At 39.2% G+C, this 21,231-nt stretch overlaps 1 protein-coding gene across 8 annotated transcripts in view; it reads right to left on the bottom strand.

Moving 5' to 3' along the window:
• The window catches only part of SPTAN1 (spectrin alpha, non-erythrocytic 1), a 75,906-nt gene extending 55,652 nt beyond the window's left edge, over positions 1-20,254 (bottom strand). For 7 of the 8 annotated variants that reach the window (XM_048822962.2, XM_048822959.2, XM_048822963.2 and 4 more), the window contains exons 1-10: positions 10,619-10,858; positions 9,854-9,979; positions 8,089-8,229; positions 5,728-5,874; positions 4,860-4,993; positions 3,912-4,056; positions 3,669-3,823; positions 2,247-2,382; positions 1,129-1,230; positions 409-546 (exon numbers count right to left, since the gene is read on the bottom strand). In XM_048822962.2, the coding sequence (XP_048678919.1) occupies positions 409-546; positions 1,129-1,230; positions 2,247-2,382; positions 3,669-3,823; positions 3,912-4,056; positions 4,860-4,993; positions 5,728-5,874; positions 8,089-8,229; positions 9,854-9,979; positions 10,619-10,855 (1,461 nt within the window). In that variant the 5' untranslated portion in view covers positions 10,856-10,858. Of the gene's footprint in view, positions 1-408; positions 547-1,128; positions 1,231-2,246; positions 2,383-3,668; positions 3,824-3,911; positions 4,057-4,859; positions 4,994-5,727; positions 5,875-8,088; positions 8,230-9,853; positions 9,980-10,618; positions 10,859-20,140 lie in introns of those variants that run through there. The other variant, XM_048822958.2, reaches the window with a different exon arrangement.
• Between the last annotated feature and the right edge of the window lie 977 nt (positions 20,255-21,231).

Below are 21,231 nucleotides of genomic sequence, written 5' to 3'. Positions count from 1 at the left end.
GTGAAAAAGACCACTAACAGAACCAAGTGAAGAGAGTCATGAGTACCTCCATGCACTATGGTTAAGGCCGTGTGTGCGTGCGCCCTCCCCCCAGCACCTGCGGCACCCTGACCCCAGTTTTAGTAAGGGGTATATAATACAAGTCATGGACAGGTCACAGGTCGTGAATTTTTGTTTACTGCCCATGACCTGTCTATGACTTTTACTAAAAATACCCGTGACTAAAACGTAGACTTAACTATGGCATGCCTGGCTTTGGCCAGAACTAGTTATTACATTGATAAAATTTGGGGGTGGGAGGGGGCACAATTCAGAAATTAAATCTTATCCTCTCTTTCTGAAGGAGCCAAATGCATGCTTAGTATGCTGTCTAACCAGTGCTGCCTGCTGTGCAATTGAAACACTCACCTCTTGTTTACTCATCCAGTTGTCAACTTGTTCAGTGTCTCTGTAGAAAAGCTGCAGGTCCATACACTGTTCATATTGCTGTCTGCGAAGTTCCCATAGCTCTAGAAGGGCAGTTCTTTCATCTGAAAGGATGGTCAGCTGAGGGGCAGGGAAGAAACACATGTTCAGTACAGGGAGAGTGGTTCTTTTCCATCTCAATGACAGTACAATCAAGCATGGGCTCTACAAAGCAGTGATTGTGTCTGTGTCACTTTTTCAGTCTCCAGAACACTTCACGAGAGAGTTCAAACACCTCACTCAACTTCTGAAATTCCTCACCTCCCCCCTCAATCAGGGCATCTAAAGTGTTTTTTCAGCCAGCACACTACAACAAAGGACTCTCTTAGTTTAAGAGCCAGTGCTATGAAATACACAGTATGTTCCATTACAGCAAACTTGAAAGCATGGATAAAAGAGACACTTGTTCTATTAGATCATTCATTTTTCCAATGGGAAAATAAAGAAATGTCACTAGCTTCAAAAAATGGAGGTTATGCCAAATTGAAGGATGAGAGGAGCATGTTGCTTAAATTAAGGGGAAAAGGGAGCATAATCTAGCCAGATAAATACTTTTGCATCCAGGCTCTTAAACAAAAACTACATCCCTCACTAAATACTAAGACAGGAATGGAAACATATTAGAACTTTTCCAACTCCTCTTTTTAGAGCTGTCCAACTTACCTTTTCTCTAACTTCATCAGAGGCATAGTGCCCAGCAGCCAGCAAGGCCTGACCAGATTCATCAGCAGATTTAAAGCTATCTTCATGGGCATCAATTTCTCCCTGTGGCAAACAACAAATATACACACACATGGTTTCTAAAATTCTAAAGGAAAACAAATCCAACTATTTTAAGATATTAAGATATGAACTTGAAAATCAAGCCAGATACTGAAAATGAAGCCAAAGACAGCATTCAGCTATCTAGAGTATTAACGGACATTCAATTATCTATATATGAAAACAGAGTTCAATCTCTTGTATTAGTAATGTAGATATAATTCAAATGTATCTAGTAAATAGAAGCCACAAGTCAGATTGCAAGCTACCTCTGTGTATTCATGGAAACTCTATAAGGCTGGAGAATTTAGACAGCCATCAAAGAAATTTAGTCATAGCTTTAGTGAAGCTCATGTGGAAAGAGTAACTAGTAAACATGACTTGAATATACAGAAAGAAAAGATGCATGAGTGATAGTAATGTTCTACCTGAAATTATTTTTAGGACATCGTCATGTGGAAACTACATAATGGGACTCTAGGATATAAAACATGAGCCTGCTCAACTATAATTCTGCAGTGTATACATGTGATAATATAGAGGGCGTGATACATACACAGAAGCTAGGAAATTCAAAGTCTACAGCGATCACATTCACTTGACACTATCTTAATTCATTTGTTTTAGGAGCTGAGGAGGCAAGGGGAAAGGAAAGCACGATTGGAGTTAAAATGCTAATCTAGATTCCTAGAATTAATCTCCTTGTTTGTATCGGTTTCAGTTCAACTCAACATTTTTTTTTAAACAAGTCTTTATTGTTTCCAGTTTTTCTTTAATAAGAAATTATCTGAAACATAGTTCAGTATTTACTCATTTGTGTTTCGACCTATTAAACATGAAGCAAAAATCCAAACTCTTAAATCAGAATAGGCCGCTACCTAGTACATGCAACTGAAATGATATATTCAAAGCATGCTAATGCTACAACATAGTGTGATTCAAAAGACTGCATTAAACTTGTACACATAAACCAGCCTCCAAGTGAGGCCAAGCAGATTAAGCTATATGACTGTGATTACCTTATGCTCCTGATGCCTATCAAGCAGGGCTTCAGCTCCAGCTACGTCATTGGCAAGTTCATCAGCATTAATTAGAGCCTTCATTTCAGTCACCCAGCTGGTAAGGTCACGAAAGTCTGCAAGGAAGCGCTGCAATCTTTGGAAAACAAATGGCAGAAGTCATTTATCTGCACAGGATTTCCATCCTTACCCTTTTTTTGGAACATGGTACGTTTATGTTAGGATTCTGAGAAAAATTCATAAAACTAACTAATAACGTAATGATCATAGTAACCAGCCAAATTACAATCTCAACTCCTGAGATAAACCTGACATTTTTCTATACATTAACGGATTAAAGGCCAAGGGAGAAGTTTTCTGATATTTTTAAGATTTCACACAATTTTCCTCAGGGAAACATGTAGTATACCACCTGAGCTGAAAGAAAAAGAAATACTTCTAACTGCAAAGCTTGCATGCTAGAAGACAAGAGGAAACAAGGGCAGTATTAATGTGGTGATTCTCAAATTGATCTAAAGAAGACTTCTATGTGACCCACAGACCTGCTTTGGTTAGAACAGTGAAGTATGCACAACTGGGAGAAGAAAAAAAAAAGAGGCAGTTCAGCCATTTTAGAAAGCTTCAACTGCACATGTCTCAGTCTTCAATAAGAATTCCCTTGTTTTCCTATCAGCTTTTCTTCATATTCCCCTGCCTTTAGGGTTACTTGAAAAGGAAATGAAGTCTTAATGAGTCTCTGTCAGGTATCTCTTTGATAAACGCTTTAAAACCCATCAAATTTGCTGGCAAGACCAAGTTTAAAAGGGAAGCAGATACAAAGAGGAACAGAAAAAAACTACAAAAGTGACTTGGAGAGATCACAGCAGTGTGGGCTACAGGAATCAAGGGGAGAATCATTAGTAATAAACATAAAATCCTGCACTCTGGGAGAGGACAAATAGCATAACACAAAATAAATATAAACAAACAGCCACATTCAACTGAGTTTATTTTCCAATATTATTTCATGTGACCAAGCATATTTATGGCTACAGAGAAGCCAAGTAATTAAGAGATTGGAGGCAAAAGAGAACAAGAGGATCCCATGGGATACAGGAACTGTCATAGTAGATCAGATCAATGTTCCACCTAGTCTGATATCTTTTCCCAGACAGTGGCCAATACCAGAGATCCACAACAGAAAAAGGTTTGAAAGCTATTGCTATATATTATCTTGGAAATGTAAATCCATTTTTTCCCATTAGAAATCCCTGAACACATTCAGTTTAGAAGCAAGATCATGTATTTTGTGTACAATAGTTGCCTCTTGAAACATTACCTCATTCAAAATCTTGGAAATGGCCTCCCTTTATCCTCCCTGCAACCCTGCATTTAATTTAGGTGGAGATACAAAAGGTCCTTCCAGTGATACAGCATTCCTACCTATAGGAGTCATTCAGGCGAGCGTGCCTCTCTGCTGCCAGAGTGCGGATCTGCTCCCAGTTTGCAATCAGCTCCTCCCGTTTCACTTGGATCTGAGAAGCATTTTGTGGGTGGGACTGCTGCAGACGATCAGCTTCTGCACACAAAGCCTTTACCTAGACACACACACACACAAATTGCCATAAGCTTATTACAAGACAATTATATGATTTAAATTACAGACAAAATGCCTACGCTACGTACCTTGTCCTCCAGAGCTGCAAGATCTCTCTCTAGGCCCTCGTGCTTGCGCAGCAGAGCCTGCACACTGGCTAAGTCTCTGCCAAAATCATCTGAGGCCATCAACTGCTCTTTCTCTTTAATCCAGCTTATAGTCTCATCCACATCCCTTCAGAAAGTAACACACAAATTAATATGCATTCATCTCTCTTACAAGAAAAGGAAGAAGGTAAAAAGCTTCTACCTGTCACAAACATCACAATGATGTAGGCCTTCATGACAATAAAGCCCTGGTGATATCATCCAACGGTCATTACACGGAAACTTGTTAATCAATCTTTAGGAAACTAGACAACCCTAGAAGGTTTTACAAGTGTTTTTTAAGGTTTGGGAGCACAAATGGCCAGCTGGTGTAGGGGCAGATCAGGATTTGTGGCTTCGGTTCCTCCCAGAAACAGTCACTCTTTAAGCCTCACTGATTCTACAGGGCCCATCTCCCATGATTACTAAAACCAACCTCCTCCCTCATCCCAAGAAACCACCAAGAGCAATCAGACAGCACAGACAAGGGTGGTGAGGAAAGGAAAAATCTATCAGAGGCCAGAGTGGCTCCATGCTGACTAGTTAGCCAACAGCATGAGAGAGGGATACCTCTTCTGGTGTTTACCGAGGCTGGATTTAGAGGAGGGGGCCTTCAGACAGAGGGGAGGGAGACAGAACTGCCATCTGGCAAGGAGAAGGCGAGAGATGAGGGTTTTAAGAGTTAAGGAGAAAAATCAGATTATTATTCTGGATGTCATTCTAGATGTTGTAGGTCCTTCTTTCAGGAAGGAACAATGAATAAGCTGCAAAACAAAAACATGACAGAGGATGTCAAGTGTTCACACAACCTTAAATGCAGTAGAATGGACCATTAGACATTTATGTGTAGTCAGAACCATAGGCACCAAACAAATCCGGCCAAGCCCATACCTGTTAAAGCGCTGAACTTCAGCTGCCCCGAAGAGTTTTCCCTGCCTCTGAAGGGCCAGCCCCTTCAGACGTTGCCAGCCTGCATTTACTTCATCCTGCTTAGACTTGATCAGTTCCTCCTCAGGATGCTGCTCCTGATGAGCAAAAGAAAGATGGCTTACAGTCTATGGATTTATTTCCACAGACACCAAGACAGTTCTTGTGTTTCTACAAGATCAGTTTATAAACACCGTCCCTTTCCTCCCAATCTTTCAACTTTATAGTTTTACTGCAGCAGCCAAACATCCAATACTTTCATAAGTCACTGCATAAAAACCTATACTTCTTTTGTACGCTGTAGGCCTTTGGAAAACCAATCCCCGCATTTGTCCTGGGATCCCATGCCTTCTCATGCCCAGCTGATAACCAGGTGTAGAAAATGACACTTTAGTCTTGGATGGCAGTGGAGAAACAGTTTTAACTTCAGGTCTTCATGAGAGCTTGTCAGTTACTCCTGTAAAACCACTCCTCACAGAGTTTTCCTTTGAGGAATGTTCTTGTCTAACAGAGCTTTACACAATCTACCCAGCAGAAGAATCCCTGTTGAGAATATTCAGCATCTATAGATCTACCCCATATGCAAGTACAGTTGCCTCTGTTTCCCTCCAAGGTGACAGCTGGCATAGCACAGCAAATTTTTGCTCACTGAGTTACAATTGTTGTTTCCACAATTATCACAACAGATTTCAGATACTTACCGATATTTGTATGCTATCAATTTCTGTACATTTTTGAGAAACAACTACTGTTTCAATTTACAACCCAACACTCCTTAAAGAATCTAAACAGCATCACTTAGGGGGCCTTTTCACAACACACCGATATTTACCTGGATAAGTTTGCCAGCAAACTGGTTTACTTCATTTACTCTTTCTTCATGGGCTGCCAGGTCTGTCTGAAACTCTTCAAACTTCTTTTGTAAAACCTCAACGTGCTCCAGATCCTGGCCAAGTTCTTCTGAGGTCACTATTGCTTCCTAGCATGTTAGGAAACAAGAAAATCAGTTCTATACAAGCCAACACACAGAAAACCTATTAGAAACTGGGAAACCAGCTGTTCTAGCTGCAAAATGTTGCCACTTCAAAGACAGTTACAGTGGGTACAGCAAAACAAAGTTCATTATGCTTTAAAGGCAGTTTTAAAATGCATCCTTAAAAGGAACACTGTGTCAACTTAAAATCCACTTCATCCAAAAAATTTTCACTTACTATAGTTCAAGTAACACTTAAGATTGCTATAATAAAGAGATTAGAGAAAAATATTTCTCTCCTTCTTCCAGTGTGTTTACTTTGCTATCAGTCAGTTTCTCTACAGCAGTGGTTCTCAAATATTTTTTTTTGCGGACCACTTGAAATTTGCTCAGGGTCTCGGCGGACTACTTAATGATCTTTCCAAATGTTGTTTGAACCGTTAGCTAACTATTGTAAAGCGCTTTGGATAAAAGTGTTATATATAAAAAAACCCTTAATAATTAATGTGTTTTTGTTCTACAAATAAAAGCACATAACTCATATTTTAATATCAGTAGTCTTACCTTTCTAATGTGATGGATGTGCCCTCTCTCCCCCTCACCAGGGCAGCCCCCAATCTGGGGCTGGGAAGGAGAGGGAGGGTCTCTCCCCAGCAGCCACAGCCCTGGAGCTGGGGAAAGTTGCCTCTTTCTCTGGCCGCCACAGTCCTGCACATCCCAAATTCCCCCACCCCCTCTTCTCACCCCATTGCCCCATCCCACCTACCCCCTGTTCCCCCCAAGGCCACCACCTCTCTGTACATGTGCGTCTTCTCCAGGGTCCAGACACCTAATTAGTAGAGCCATGCCTGTGCAACTCCACTAATTAGATGGGTGGCCCTTCATTCTCTCATGTGCAGCCACCCAGGTGAGCACCTTAGAGGGAACTATTCTCAGACCATCTCAATGGAGCTCGCGGACCACAGTTTGAGAACCTCCGCTCTACAGTTATTTGTCTGGTTTGCATGGGTCCTGTCCACAGCAACTATTGTTTTTTGTTTTGTTTTTAATCAGGAAGCTGTGGTTGTAAAAACTGAAAAATTAGCAGGCATACTTAGGGGCAGGTACAGTGACTGAAGCTACTTGTAACTCCTTTATCTGACATAAAGAAAAGGAGTACTTGTGGCACCTTAGAGACTAACCAATTTATTTGAGCATAAGCTTTCGTGAGCTACAGCTCACTTCATTGGATGCATACTGTGGAAAATACAGATGTTTGTTTTTATACACACAAATCATGAAAAAATGGGTGTTTTCTCTCCCCCCACCCACTGTCCTGCTGGTAATAGCTTATGTAAAGTGATCGCTCTCCTTACAATGTGTATGATAATCAAGGTGGGCCACTTCCAGCACAAATCCAGGGTTTAACAAGAACATCTGGGGGGGTGGGGTGTGTGTTAGGAAAACAAGGGGAAATAGGGAAATTTGACATGGACTAGATATCAAGCTGACAGTGTCAGGCTGACTGATTTTAATGAGGGACAGGTTTATGAAAAATATTTTGTAATACTTAATGGCAGTTAAGGAGGATTTACAATTTGAAACTCCTAGTGCCATAAAACAGCAAGTCATCATTAAGAAAACCTAGCTTATCATTTTGTGGCTTTTAAACTTTAGTATTGTGGTTTGTGGTTCTGCTTCCTCAATGTTCAGAGAGGTCAAAAGCAAATTGTTCTCTTGCAATGGTTCTCTAAAGATATTCCAGTCACAGCTAAGTACTTATAAACTTTTCAATGGCTAGCGCTCCCTTTTCATACTTGTTCATTTTAGCATACATGTCACAAAACCTTACTTTTATGTGCAGCAGCTTTCACAATGTAGGTAAGGCACAGTCAGCCACTATGAGAAATACTAAGGGTTGTCTTAAGCAAAGAAACGAGTATCATGTTTCATGGTATCCTCAACATACAGAGAATTTCTCTGTTATCCATTACTTCTATCAATTTCCTAAAATTGTTTTTGCAATTGCTGAAATAGGCTAGAATGCTCTGTATACCTACCATTTATATCACACAAAGAACTACAACAATTCACAAAACCGTATTTAAATCCCATATGGTGCCTTAAAACAATAAGACAGTGAATGTTTTGATAAAACAGCTCCATATAAATCCTTTCATGGAATTGGGATGTTGTAAAGGCTATATGATGCAAGTGGATATTCTTTTCACCATAATATACCTTGTCATTGATCCAGTCCAAGACATCTTCACATTCTCGTAAGTACTGCACCAGCTTCTGGGCTTGCAGCAGCTTGATCCCCTTTTCACGCATCTTCTCTAGCAACAGCTCCCAGAGTCGATGAAGCTCCTGCAGTCGAGTCTGAAAGACATAAATAAGATGCAGACATTATAATTCTATTTCATAAAATATGAAACTTTGCAATGCAATTATTTTCTCAACTCCTAAAATGATAGAAATTTTCATTTGAATCCTATTTTCATAAATGTTACACTAGGTAAAGCAAGAATGAACTTCTGTCAACTAACAAGACCACCATTAGACATTTATGTGCAGTCAGAGTCATAGGATCTGAAGAAGAGCTCTGTGTAGCTCAAAAGCTTGTCTCTTTCACCAGCAGACAATGGTCCAGTAAAAGACATTACCTCACCCAACTTCTCTCTCTCTAAGCTTTAATGGAAATTAAAAGAAAAACACACACACACAAATTGCAAAACAGGAAAACAGCTGTTTCACCCATCATTTATAACACTATGCACACTGAGATTTGTAACATAAAAGGCAAGTTAGAGGAGCTTTCAGAGATCTAACATGGATACATACTTAAAGGTATTTAATAGGCTTAGTTATGGAGGTGTATAGGAGAGAAGGAGCTCACGCTATGTGAATCTCTAACATTGTCCAACAGCACACTGCAAACTATCAAAGAGGAAGAAAGAGGCATTCAAAGAGAAAGTGACAAAGCAGCATTGCACAGTCAAAGATTCACCTACTCGTATATGGAGCCCAACTTGAGTAGCAGTTACTATTGGGCGCTGTGCAGTCCTGTATGGCGTGAAAGACTAAACCATGGACAGACAGGTTACTATTCCAAACAGAATACAAATTAAAGTTTACATTGATCACCATGTCCCAGGATTTTCAATATTTTTAACAGAATTAGACCACTTATTTGAAAAGTAATTTTTTACTTTTGTTAAGGATAAATTACAAGACCAAAATATCCTTATGCAATGAGATGGCTAGGGCTAATATGCATAATTTATAAAAAGTGCTCTAAAATAATGACACAAATTGGTCATTGCGCTTCTGTAAGCACCCTTGCACCCTTAACTCAGCTATATATTAGAAATGTAATAAATAAAATTAATCAGTAAATTTGATAACTGTGAAAAGAAGGTCCCTTGTCACTGATTTCTCTTCTTTTTGAAGAGCTTTACCTTTTACAGCCTTTTTAAGAAGTGACAAAAGAAGAGCTTTAAAATATTTGGAAAACGTATTTGTTCTGTTAAAGAGTTGTGCATCACTGACATCTGCAAACTAGTTATCCATTTGCATAATTGCTATGCAAACTTAATCAAGACCTGGAAAGGGTGGATTTACACCCCCGCCCTCCCCCCCACCAAATAAGCCTTAAAAAAATGGATGAGTGCAAAGTAAGAGCAGTAGCTTAGTAAAGCACAGTAAAGCATAGTCAGAAGTAAGCTAGAATAAGAAACGTAGCAGAGGAATGAGAATACGAAAGAGAAGGAGTAAAAGAGAAGCACTGATAGAGGGTTCAAAGAAAGCTATTTTAATAAGAATCCAGAATTTGTCAAAACATGTAGCTAATATAGCATAGCAGCAAGTGTTTTAAAAATCAACTTGGTGCTGTGATACACAGTTTGGGAGATTTGGAATGAAGAAAAGTTTTTAGAAAAAGGAGATAAAAGTGCCTATCTACACTGAAGAAAAAACTTGTAGAAAACAGATTTCTAGCACTCACTCTTATAGTTTCAGATGCAAAATGCCCTTCGTTAATCATCTGGTTTCCAGTCTCATCCAGTTTAATGATAGCCCCTGAATTGGCCTGCACCTCAGCTTCAAAGGCTTGGTGTTTCTGCAGTTTCCCCTGTAAGTAAAACGTTAAAGATGACGACTAAAATCTGAGGAGCTGCCTTCTTCCACATCCGCTCTCCCCTCTCCCCCCCCCCCCAACACCAGTACATTTATTACACTTTTTACACTTGTAGCAGCGTTCACATACAGTAAAACAGCACACTTGAAATAACAGCTGTACCACGTTTCCTGGGCGGATTCAAACATCTCAATTTTAGTTATTTTATTTTTGTTTGCTCGTTGTGCTGCAGAGCGTTCAAACACTTTGGAGGTAATCCCTCCCACACAGCATATTTTTCTGCAAATGTAATTTTTATGGAAATAATAAGAATTTACCCTAATCTACTCATATAATTGAAGTGTCCTCTAGATTCTGGAAATAAAAAGGCTGTATTGACATTCCATTCTCTTAAGGGCCAACAAGATTTCAGTGACTAACCCATCATTACAATACGCCATTTACAGTGGATCAATTTAGAAACCAGTTTACTGAAGACAGCTTTGTAGATGTTTGCATCCAGCTCCTTTTATCACACTATATTATTTCAGCTACATTTTTACGTTTGTTGTATTTATTCCACAGACTGAACCTGGTATGCTTGGAGGCCAATAGTGCCGGGGTGGAAAGGTAGGAGACAGAAATAGGATGTACCTGTAAATTGGTTGGGTCTTTGTAATTCTCATCAGATGCAATCTGGAGTTTCTCCTGGATCCATTTTTCCAGCTCATCTGCATCACGCTGGAAAAACTGGAATCGATAGGAATCTTCAAGCTTTTGGCGTCTCAGAGTAGACAGTTCCTTGAACCTGTGGTATCGGTCCAAAACTTGCTGGCGCCTCTCTTGGATATCCTCTGCTGTTTCCAGCACTTTTACACCACTTGGATCCATTTTCTGAAAGTCAAAAAACTTCAATTAATAACTTTGCTTCTGACATGAAACAAAGGCAAATATGCCAAGATCTGAGAAAGTAAAGTTTGTTTTTAGTCTCACACATGGTTTACTTACAGACCTAGTGTTTTCTGTATAAAGAAACCCTTCTATCAAGAAAGCATTACAAGGGAAATGCCCATGAAAAGACTCAACAACTACTTGTTTCTTAAAAGTCCTGATGGGAGATCAAAGAATCTACCCAGCAACATAAATGACATTTATCCACCACAAAAGTACCATGCTAGAATCTGGTAGAAATATACTATCAGAGCTAAGTATATGGAAAAAAATAAAAAAACTGCCCCACTATTTCTACTGTAAAAATGTTTAAAATCTTAGGGTTGTTTATTTAAAAAAAATGCTTATAATAACAGAAAGACAAAATATTACTGCTTGTTACAGAATGGCTAAAAGGCCCTATTTATGTTCTCCTCATTCTCTTACATAAAGAAACTTGTAAAACAAAACTTTCTATTTTACATAAAACTTTAAAACCCAGTAAGCTCACATTGTACTTCACAGATGTCAACTTTTGGGGAAGGAAGAGAAATAGTAGGATTTAATCATTAATTATCCCTCTCTGCTATATATCTTCATTGCAGTCCTTTTGCAAAAAAACAAATATACATATTTTGAAAATCATTTTTATTACAGGCAGTGAGAAGAATAAATATTGTACTCCTGCAGCCACTTCCCATTAAAGGTTTCACCCCTTTCTACTTTCTTTGTAGCTTCATCAAAATTTAAATGTAAATAGGGAGCTTGATCCTCCAATACCAAAAGTTCTGATGGCACAGAAGTATTAAGGACAAATGGGACCTAAAACAAAATTCTGTTCATCACAGTCAGTGACATTAAGATCTAATACACTTAAACATTTAACCAATCAGTGACCATCCCAGAGATTTTGCAATGAACATTTTGTGCTTATAAAATAAAATAATTTTTCAGGTTTCACATTTTACAGGCAAATTCTTACCTTAACGAGCAGTTATTTACATGTACATCTGTATTGCTTATCATGTAAATCCTACACATATCAAAATGGAAACACAGTCCAGAGAATGTATCACTCTTATGAAAAAAGTAATGAAAAATCAAATATAGGGAAAGACAGGCGATCTCTATGAGATGCTGTTGAATGAGGAATTATTATTTAGTCTCTACTCAGCTGTATGTCTACATCAGAAATGTATCTGGGTATGATTTCATGCAAAATTCCACAGGTGGGAAAAATATATGTTACAGATATATTTCCTCTTCAGATTCCAGACACTTGGAATGGGACCATCCAATAAAAAGGAACACATGGAAGCGAATTCACACATTCCAAAGCTTTCTTCCAGCACAGTCACACCCTGCTGTAAAACAGCCATTTCAGCAGCAGTTGTTACACTTGTGAACTCTTGAGGCCCCGCTGCATTGCGGCAGTTAAAGTGAGGGGATGGAAATTCTGCTATGCATTAATTTTTGAAGTAATAAAAATGGGTGTTTCACCCATTTCTTTCCAAGAAAACTAGCACATGAAAAAATCTGCATGCACTATATTGTTCAAATATACTCAAACTTCAATCTGATAAAAATGGTAACGCCTCAATCAGATTAGCAAATCTGAATCTCACATAACCATAAACTCCAAATGTAATCTCAGCTCAACTACACGTTAATTTTACTGACAAAGTAGTTGCTCTTTCCACTGTGTTTAAACTCAGCCTTCAAGCAGGGATGACATGTTGAGTACATAAACCATTCACTACTAAAAATGCATTTCTCCTGTCCTGTTTTCTAGTTATGATTAAATCCATTTTTAAAAAACTGCTCAAGAAAGGTGGGGTTGGAGAGTGTTTTAATCCTGATTTGCACCTGCTCAACTATATCTTATCTCATTGCTGCCTATTCTGATTATTTATACTACTAGGAAAAATTAAAGTCATGTTTTTTCATTAGACTCCAGTTTTATACTCTTTGGTTATAACACTACTGTTAACTACTAAAAAATGTCTTCAATAGTTTATATTTAAAATAGTTAATATCTTATTTAAAATGGGAAATATATTTTGTAATTCAACTAGTTAACTCGGCTATCTTTTTGCTGGAACTTGCAAAATAAAAGACTCTTTGTAACTACAGTAAGTAGACCAAGTCAATTGTAAAAGAAGTGCTTTGGTCTAGCAATAATGGACTGTTCTTTCCTGCAGCAAATCAGCGGATGTCAGCATGCCTCTGTTCTGCCAGAATGTTATCAGCAGTCACTGGGGAGCTCTGAGCATAAAAATCATCGATGCTGCAGAATGATGCAGTCTGCATTCAGTATTTTCATCTCAAAATTGAAGTAACCCTGTTTGGAGCCAAAGAGCAATTCATTGACTTGTTTCTAAATCTTCTGTTGTTTAATTGTATAACTAAAATGTTTCTGTATAAAGGGCTGCAACAGTATAAACAAGGAAAGCTATAAAAGCAGCTTAAGGTTGTTTACATCTAAATTACAACAATGTTTATGTGGAATTTTTTTACTCAAATGACTACAAAAACAACAAGCAGTACGGTGGCACCTTAAAGACTAACCGATTTATTTGGGCATAAGCTTTTGTGGGTAAAAAACCCACTTCTTCAGATGCATCTGGGTTTTTTACCCACGAACGATTTATTTGGGCATAAGCTTTCGTGGGTAAAAAACCCAGATGCATCTGAAGAAGTGGGTTTTTTACCCACAAAAGCTTATGCCCAAATAAATTGGTTACTCTTTAAGGTGCCACTGGACTCCTCGGACTCCTCGCTGTTTTTGTGGTCACAGACTAACACAGCTACCCCTCTGATACTTGGCATCAAATGACTGCTAGCTTGACACCAGATAACTCACTTCATTCTTGGTCTCTGTACTTACAGACATCACATTCCACACATTATTGTGCTAGATGATTGAGACTGGTATAGTGCAAGACCAGCCCCTCCCATTGCAATCTGCACTGGGCTGATAAGGTCAGACAGACAGAAAGTTCCAGGCTGTTCAGGGAGGCTGTCTGAATTAAATAGGTTATTTCCTTCTGAAAACCTGTCTTCTAGATAGCTAAAACCAGCAGAAAAATAGCTCCAAAGTGGCACACATCTTCCTTAAAAAATGCTTTATGATCTTTCTACATTTCCCATTATTCTTAAATACTGTGAACTATTTTTTTAAAAAACCTATCAATCATCTCTATGAAAAGCTTGCAAGTTAATAGTTTTAAAACTACTTTGTCTCAGATTTACTCTTCGATTTTCAATTTATAATCATAGTTTGTGTTTTAAAAAAAGACTGCAATGCCCAGTGAATGGAATGAATTTTGAAACAAAAATGTTTATTATCCCCAGATCTCTGCAAATGCACTGTATATGCCAAGGATTAGTCTTCTACAATAATTTTTTTAAAAAAGAGGTATGCTAAGCATTTGAATGGGAATGTTCAGCTGTGGATATTTATAGATACAACAATGCAACAGTAATGTCAGCAACATCATTCAACCACGGAAAGCAGTTGTATCTAGGTGGGTTAGCAGGAATTATAGTTTTGGACAATATAATGGCTGTCAGCATTTTAATTTCTAAATCATGTTTTCACGGCTTAAAACTTGACTGCAAAATGTGTAAAGTGCTCAAATTCTGTATACAAGATCTCAGCACAAGACCATTTTTATAATTACCCAAAGCTACCCAAACTTTAAATTTTTCTAAGTACCACCCAGGTATTATGGTGATCAGTACTTTTGGAATGTAATAAAACAGTGACCATCTCTTAAAATAAGCACTTACTGTTTAGTATAGTGTCCTCCTATTCTGACAAAAAAGACTTAGCAGTTTCAGACGCCTTTTTTGTATTCTTAAGAATTAAGTATTTTAATGATTTTTCATAGCTATCACATTACAGGCTTTTCATTTTCTTTCCTTTGGGAGAGAAGAGAAGGGGCGATTCTTATTAAACAAAATAAAATATTATACATAAGTAGTAAAAATTTTATACCCACCATGTCAATTTTAATATGGAGCGAGGCAAGGTGGGTGAGGTAATATCATTTATTGGATCAAATTCTGTTGGCGAGAGAGAGAGACACACTTTTGAGCCACAAAGAGCCCTTCTTCAGGTCTGGGAAAAGAATTTTAATAGGTAGACATCTTATTTTCACTTGTTCCATTCAGGGCTTTCCTGAAGTTTTTAGGCAACTAGTAATCCTTATCTGAAACATTCATAAAGTTTAAACAGCTACTAAAATTTATAATGCCAATTTTGGTTTTAACTTAGTTAATGTAAGTTATCCAAGATGAAAAAGGGAGAAGAATTTCTGGAAAGGAAGTATGGTGGGGCTCCTTAGGTCTTTGAAGAAAATTCCGTGTGCTGATATAATGTTGGAAAGGCAGTGAAGACGACATTGCAGTATATCATATTAAAATTCATTATGGGTTTTGTTAATTTACCCTACTATAAGAAGGGAAATTAATACCCACTCATTTAATTTACTGTTGTTGGAAAGGATCTTTTTAAGTTCACAAAAATCACAGTAAGAAAGACCACCCAAATGCTTAGAAACCCCTGCAATACACAAGCAAAAATGGGTACGTGAAGGAAAGTGTTGCAGTAATAAATTCAAATGTCTTGGTTTCTGCCTGTTTAAAGTCAGATCATTTAAAGCTGCTGCATATTAGTATGGACTAATAGCAGAATAGGCAAAATTCAAACAGAAGAATCTAATAGTGCATTACGTGGACACAAGAAAATAAAGTACAAAGAAACTGTAGGAGTAAAACACTGGACACAGCAGTCTTCTTTAAAGTATGATCTCATGGTTTGCACACTGACAACTATACATTTTTAAGAATGCAAGATAGTCAAACGTTTTCTTTTTAATTTTGGCACTTTGAAGATGATATATAAAATAGCTGAATTTCACCACTGATTACGGTTCATTAGGTACAACTCTTAACTATGAACACAGACCTTTAACGTAACTATGCAGAGGTCAGCAGGGATTGCACTCTGCATTGAAGCTCATGAGAAGGCAAATTACCTTGACTGCATTGCATCAAAATCCAGAAATACGGAGCTGAGAAACAGTGTGATCCCAGTGTAAATAACCTTTTAACTTACAACTTTTTTCTTAATAATATTATGTTGCAATCATCACCTCTTACTGTAATTAAGATACATATATAAAAAACTTATTTTACCCCATAATAAGAGACTTTATATTGCTCTTAATTACCCAGCTCAAGTTCTGTTCCTTAATCTTATTTATTTGACCACCATTTTACAAAAACCCGCACATCAGTGGCTACCCTGCAATTATACGATTGCAGTGTCTGTATATATTGATAGAATAGGAAACAAGGCCAATTTTTCAGTTTACAGTAATTTACATTACACAGTACATCACAGTAGATCTTCAGATGCTGTAATCAAAAATATTTTCTTGGCCAACAGCCCTTTAAAGCAAAACAGAACTTTATAAAAGTTAATCCACAACAACAGTAGATCAGACAAAACTATGATCAGGACAGAACAATGATCACACACCATGCGTCACAGAAGAAAATGAGAAATCTTTAACAGAAAAAATTCACAATCTACACTCCACAGAGTACAAAAAAGCAACTGCTATATTTGTCATGCTGTATTTTATGCTCTAGAGTCTATACACATACACAACTCTCAAAACAGGCTGTTTTTTGGCACAAATAAGTCATCACTGCAACAAAGGCAGGCAAATGAAGAAAATGACTCCATTACATGCATTTCATAAGATACCTGGACTTTGAGTTTACGAAACGATAACATGATGGAGGAATGTAGAGTCTAAAAGGGAGGTGGAAATCAAGATAACATACCACTATCTACAAATGTAGTAACATAGGTCAAACAAATGCAACTTCTGACAAAATACACATTCTGTCAAAGTAACATCTTTCTACTTCCTCTCCTCACCACATGTAATTTGGAATGATTGTTATGTAAGCTGCTGCATGCAACAATGTTAAGAATATCAATAATCAAATGTAATTAAAACAATTGAGAATTGACTTAAGATACACAATTTTCATTTAAAAAAAATTAAATTAAAGGAAAAAAAGTGATCTCACTTGGTAAACTACACTTCCATATACAAATTCATCAGACAGGATGACTTAAAATACAGCCTCAGAAACTAACACGCTTAACAAGCAAACTTTAAATATAAATCTCCTCCAAAATACTTAAATTCACTTCCCATGTAAAATATGTGCAGTAAATAAAATCTGTGACAACGTATTTTTTTGGGATTGCTGTTCAAGGATTATTAAGTATGGCTGATACACTGAATTTTAACATCTTCAGTTCCCTGCATCCCCTAGTCCGCATTTTCCATGAGTATACTGCAGTCCATGTTCTTGTACAGGGACAACTGCAGTTATGTGCCTTTGTGTTTTCTGAAGCAAGTGCATATCTAGCATGGCATTATCACAGCTTAGGGTAGATCAATTACAGCAGTAAGAAGGCAGATTGCCACCTTATTTGATACATGGCCAGCAACGGGCACATGGTGCTGGACTGCACTTGGCAGTCTACTTCAACAACATCTGCAATCTGCTCCACCCCATTATTCTGGTGCCTGCTCCAGAGACAAATTGTGGGGGGGAGGAGGAGGAGGAGGAGATCCAGGACTACTACTATATCAGGATAAGAAAAGGCTCAGTTTAAAATTACTTGCCCCAGACTGGTGGGCAAGCAAGCAATTCACACCCCAAGAATGAGTCTGATTTTATCCAAAAATATATAATAGATGAATACCATACAAAGTCATTACACAGGTAAAATTAAGGCAATGCAGAATTTAAAAATTATTTTCATGAAGTGATGAGAGGGATAGTTTTAAAATTAACAGCTCACAATCAGAGGTGCCACCCTGTCTGAAAAGACTGAGACTGCTCTTACCTTGCTTGTGCATAGGGAAAGATGGTAAACAAGACTTAGTCTGGGATGGGGTCAATACCACACTTTAAAATAAAATGTGTTTGTTAATCTCACCAACTATGGAGCTCACAGAAGCACACCATCTATTATTTTTTATTGTTGAACCTTGCTTTGACCTTTCCAAAAACAAGACTTCTTCTGTTACAACAGAAATGGAAATAAATTACCCCATGCAAGCACTATAACCTCTTATCTTAATTCAATGATTTTACACAGTCCAGTGGCTCCATTACTACACTTATGAACCCTTCACAATGCTGCAGAAGTCTTCCTAGTTTTCAATCCTTTTGTTCGTTCTTTTCAGAACACATTTTATAAACACAAACACAAAATTCACAGCAAGGCTGATTTGTTAATTGCATTAAAATGCACAAGGCTATCCAGTGATTTTTTTGTTTTAAAGAACATTTTATTTTGAACCAGTATGAAATTCTGATCAAGGCCTCTCACAAAAAGCAATCAATAGAATCTTCTACCACTTTGGTGTGGACAGAAAACCTTAAAAGGAGCATTCTTGGTTCAGGACACATTTTTAAATCAGAGATACAGAACCATTCCCAGGGGCTATTTTCTGCATCCCATTCTTCACATCAACATACCTGTCTTCCTGAGCCTATTTAAATCTGAGTGACAAATTGCTCAGTAGCCATGTATATTTTAAGATCAAATGATTGGAAAGTATAATCATTCACTGAAAAATGGTATTAAAGAACCTGACTAGAGAATAAAGCTACCATAATATTACTGCTGCATACACATGGACACTTGGAATACCAAACAAAAATAACTGTTTCAAATATTAACATAAATGATTACATTACTGAAATACTTGTAAACTGCCAAAAGTATATTTCTTTTACTATACATGGATAAGCTCCATTCAAACAGAACAAACATGGCTGACGTTCCCTTGATTTATCAGAAATATGTTATGATGAGTTCCGTAATTGCAGGAACAAGGTGAGAAAGCCAGGCCAAAATCCTGATTTATTTTGTAAAGTGAGCCATGATCCTCCTCTCTCCCCCCTTATGTCAAGCATCTGGAGTCTTGCAAAGTCACACATTTGGAAGGAGACTTTATCATTCATTTTAGGGGATTAATTTAAGGCTATGTAAAAGCCTCTTCCAGTTAGGATGAAGGATTTTGCTGTGTGTTTCAATCAAGCATTTAAAAATTCCCTCCTGTAACAGTTAAAGTCCAGGATTATTTTAAAAAAATATATCTTTATATTGGGGAAGAAGTTCTCCAGCCACCACCTAGAAATCCAGAATCGCTACCTCACTTTTCTGCATCTCCTGACCTTGGACAGGGGATGGGCTTGTGAAGGCTCAGGGAGGGAAGCCATTGCTGTGAAATGAACCCAGGGTTATTCCCCGCAATCAGCCTCTCTGTGATCATTTTTTCCCTCTCCAGATTTCCCCCCAAAGCTGGCGGGAGTAATTAGGCTGCAAAGCTTGCTTGGGGGCGTGTAAATCTCCCCTGCTCTTTTTGTGGGGAGGGAGATTTGCTGGCACTGTTATTTATCAGGGTGTTTATTCGCTCCTCAGAGCGGTAAATGAAATTCCTGCTGTTACTGCTGGGAGCTACACAGGGCGGATTCGCCTCGCTCTTTCACATCCACACAAATCGCCTGTTCCTCCATCCCCAAAACCTTCCTCCCGTCCCGACCCCATCAGGAAAGAGTAACAGAAATGCAGCCACTCATTACACTACTGTCGTAACCGCCCTGAGCTCGCCTATACTCAAGCGAGCCCAGAGAGACCGGGGGGCGGGGAGGAAGAGCGTCTCTCTGCAGAGACTATGTTAATAGCGATGACAAGAAGCGAGCCTGAGAGGAGAACGTCAAGGCTCTAAATCCATTTTTGGGAAATCGAACAGTAGCAAGGATCCCTCGGCTGCCGCGAGCGAGCTTAGGCGAGCCCCAGGGAAACGACAGCGTACGCGGGGCGGTGTCGCGGAGCAGGAGAGCTTTCCCGGGTGAGCTTCTGCGCGCACAGAAGGGACACTCACCGCTACCCCACCCATCCTCCGGACGCCCCGAGGCGAGCGTCGAGGAAGATAGGGATAACTCCTGGCTTTACACCTGTCCCTGCAACGCCTCTATGGCCAACGGGGACTGGGAGGGGCGCACCACACCGGTCTCTCTCCGCAGGCTAAGGGCCCCTGGGAGAGCCCAGCTGAGCTCGCCTTCAACTGGCCCACCCCGCCGCCCGCTCGGGCCGTCGTAGACAGTAACACCCCCCCCCCCTCCTTCCTTCCTCACCAAGTCTGTGTGGAGGGTCCGGCGAGGCGACCGCAGCCCCCCGCTCTCCGCCCGTCAGACAGACTACCCAGACGCCGCCCCCAGCTCCGGCCTTTATAGAGGCTGGCCCGGATATGACGTCAACACCGCAGCACGGTCTCCAGCCACGGAACTCAGCGAATGGCTCCGGCCGGAACCGAAGGGAGAGGGCCCCACCCCGCGGAGGAGGTGCCCTGTACACGGAAAAAACCGAGTGAAGCCGAAGGCGCCTGCCGCAGTACGGAGAAATCCGAAGGGTTCCGGAAAGAGTCGAAAGGGCGGAAGAGGCCAGCGGGGGCCGGTCCGCGGGGAGCACGCTGCAGGGGCTCGGCCGTAGCGCCGCGGCTTCCCACAAAGCTCCGTTTTTCTGCCCCAGGCCCGGCTCGCTGAAGCAGGGCCCGGGTTTGCTCTTCGCCACGACAAGGGCGCTCTCACCCGAGATTGAGTTTAGGCCCTTCCATTTGAGCGACCCGAGTACATGAACTGGATGATCAACGCCGAGCCTCGTACACCGGCTTCGTTGTGGGACCCACAGGGGTTGTTAGGAAAGATTAAAAACTGAAAATAATGGTAAAAATCGCATCCACTTTTCCATCATGGAAACGGTTTATTTTCATTCTCTTTGTGCTAGTCACTTTCAGGCTGCTGCCCCGGAGCATTCCCTTGACGGAAGTGCAAAAAAAGAGCACAACGTTTACATAAAAACATTTAATTTACCATAAAAAGAAAATATTTAGCAAGGTTTAGATTTCTGTACTACTACTAAAAGCAGGCACCTTTAGTTTGCATTAATATTAAAGATAATGTAGAGGGTTCCTTTCTCAAACCCATCTGCAAGGTAAAAATGACAAAAGATCATGGTTTCAAAAAGATTTGAATGCCTGCACAGGTAAGAGGTTTTTGTTTTTAGATAGTCTATGCACCAGTTTTGTTAACAACTAAAAAGGAAGTCTTTCTTTAAATAGGAACACTAGGATGCTGTAATTATACCCCCTAAACTATGTTGTATGGAGCCCTCATATATATTTAAAGCCCCAGTGAGATAGCAAATAAATAAAATTTCTGGGAACAGA

This window comes from Caretta caretta, chromosome 16, assembly GCF_965140235.1.
Source record: "Caretta caretta isolate rCarCar2 chromosome 16, rCarCar1.hap1, whole genome shotgun sequence".
NCBI lineage: Eukaryota > Metazoa > Chordata > Testudines > Cheloniidae > Caretta > Caretta caretta.
Note: the sequence above shows the minus strand (reverse complement) of the source record. Positions and strands in the feature narration are given on the sequence as shown.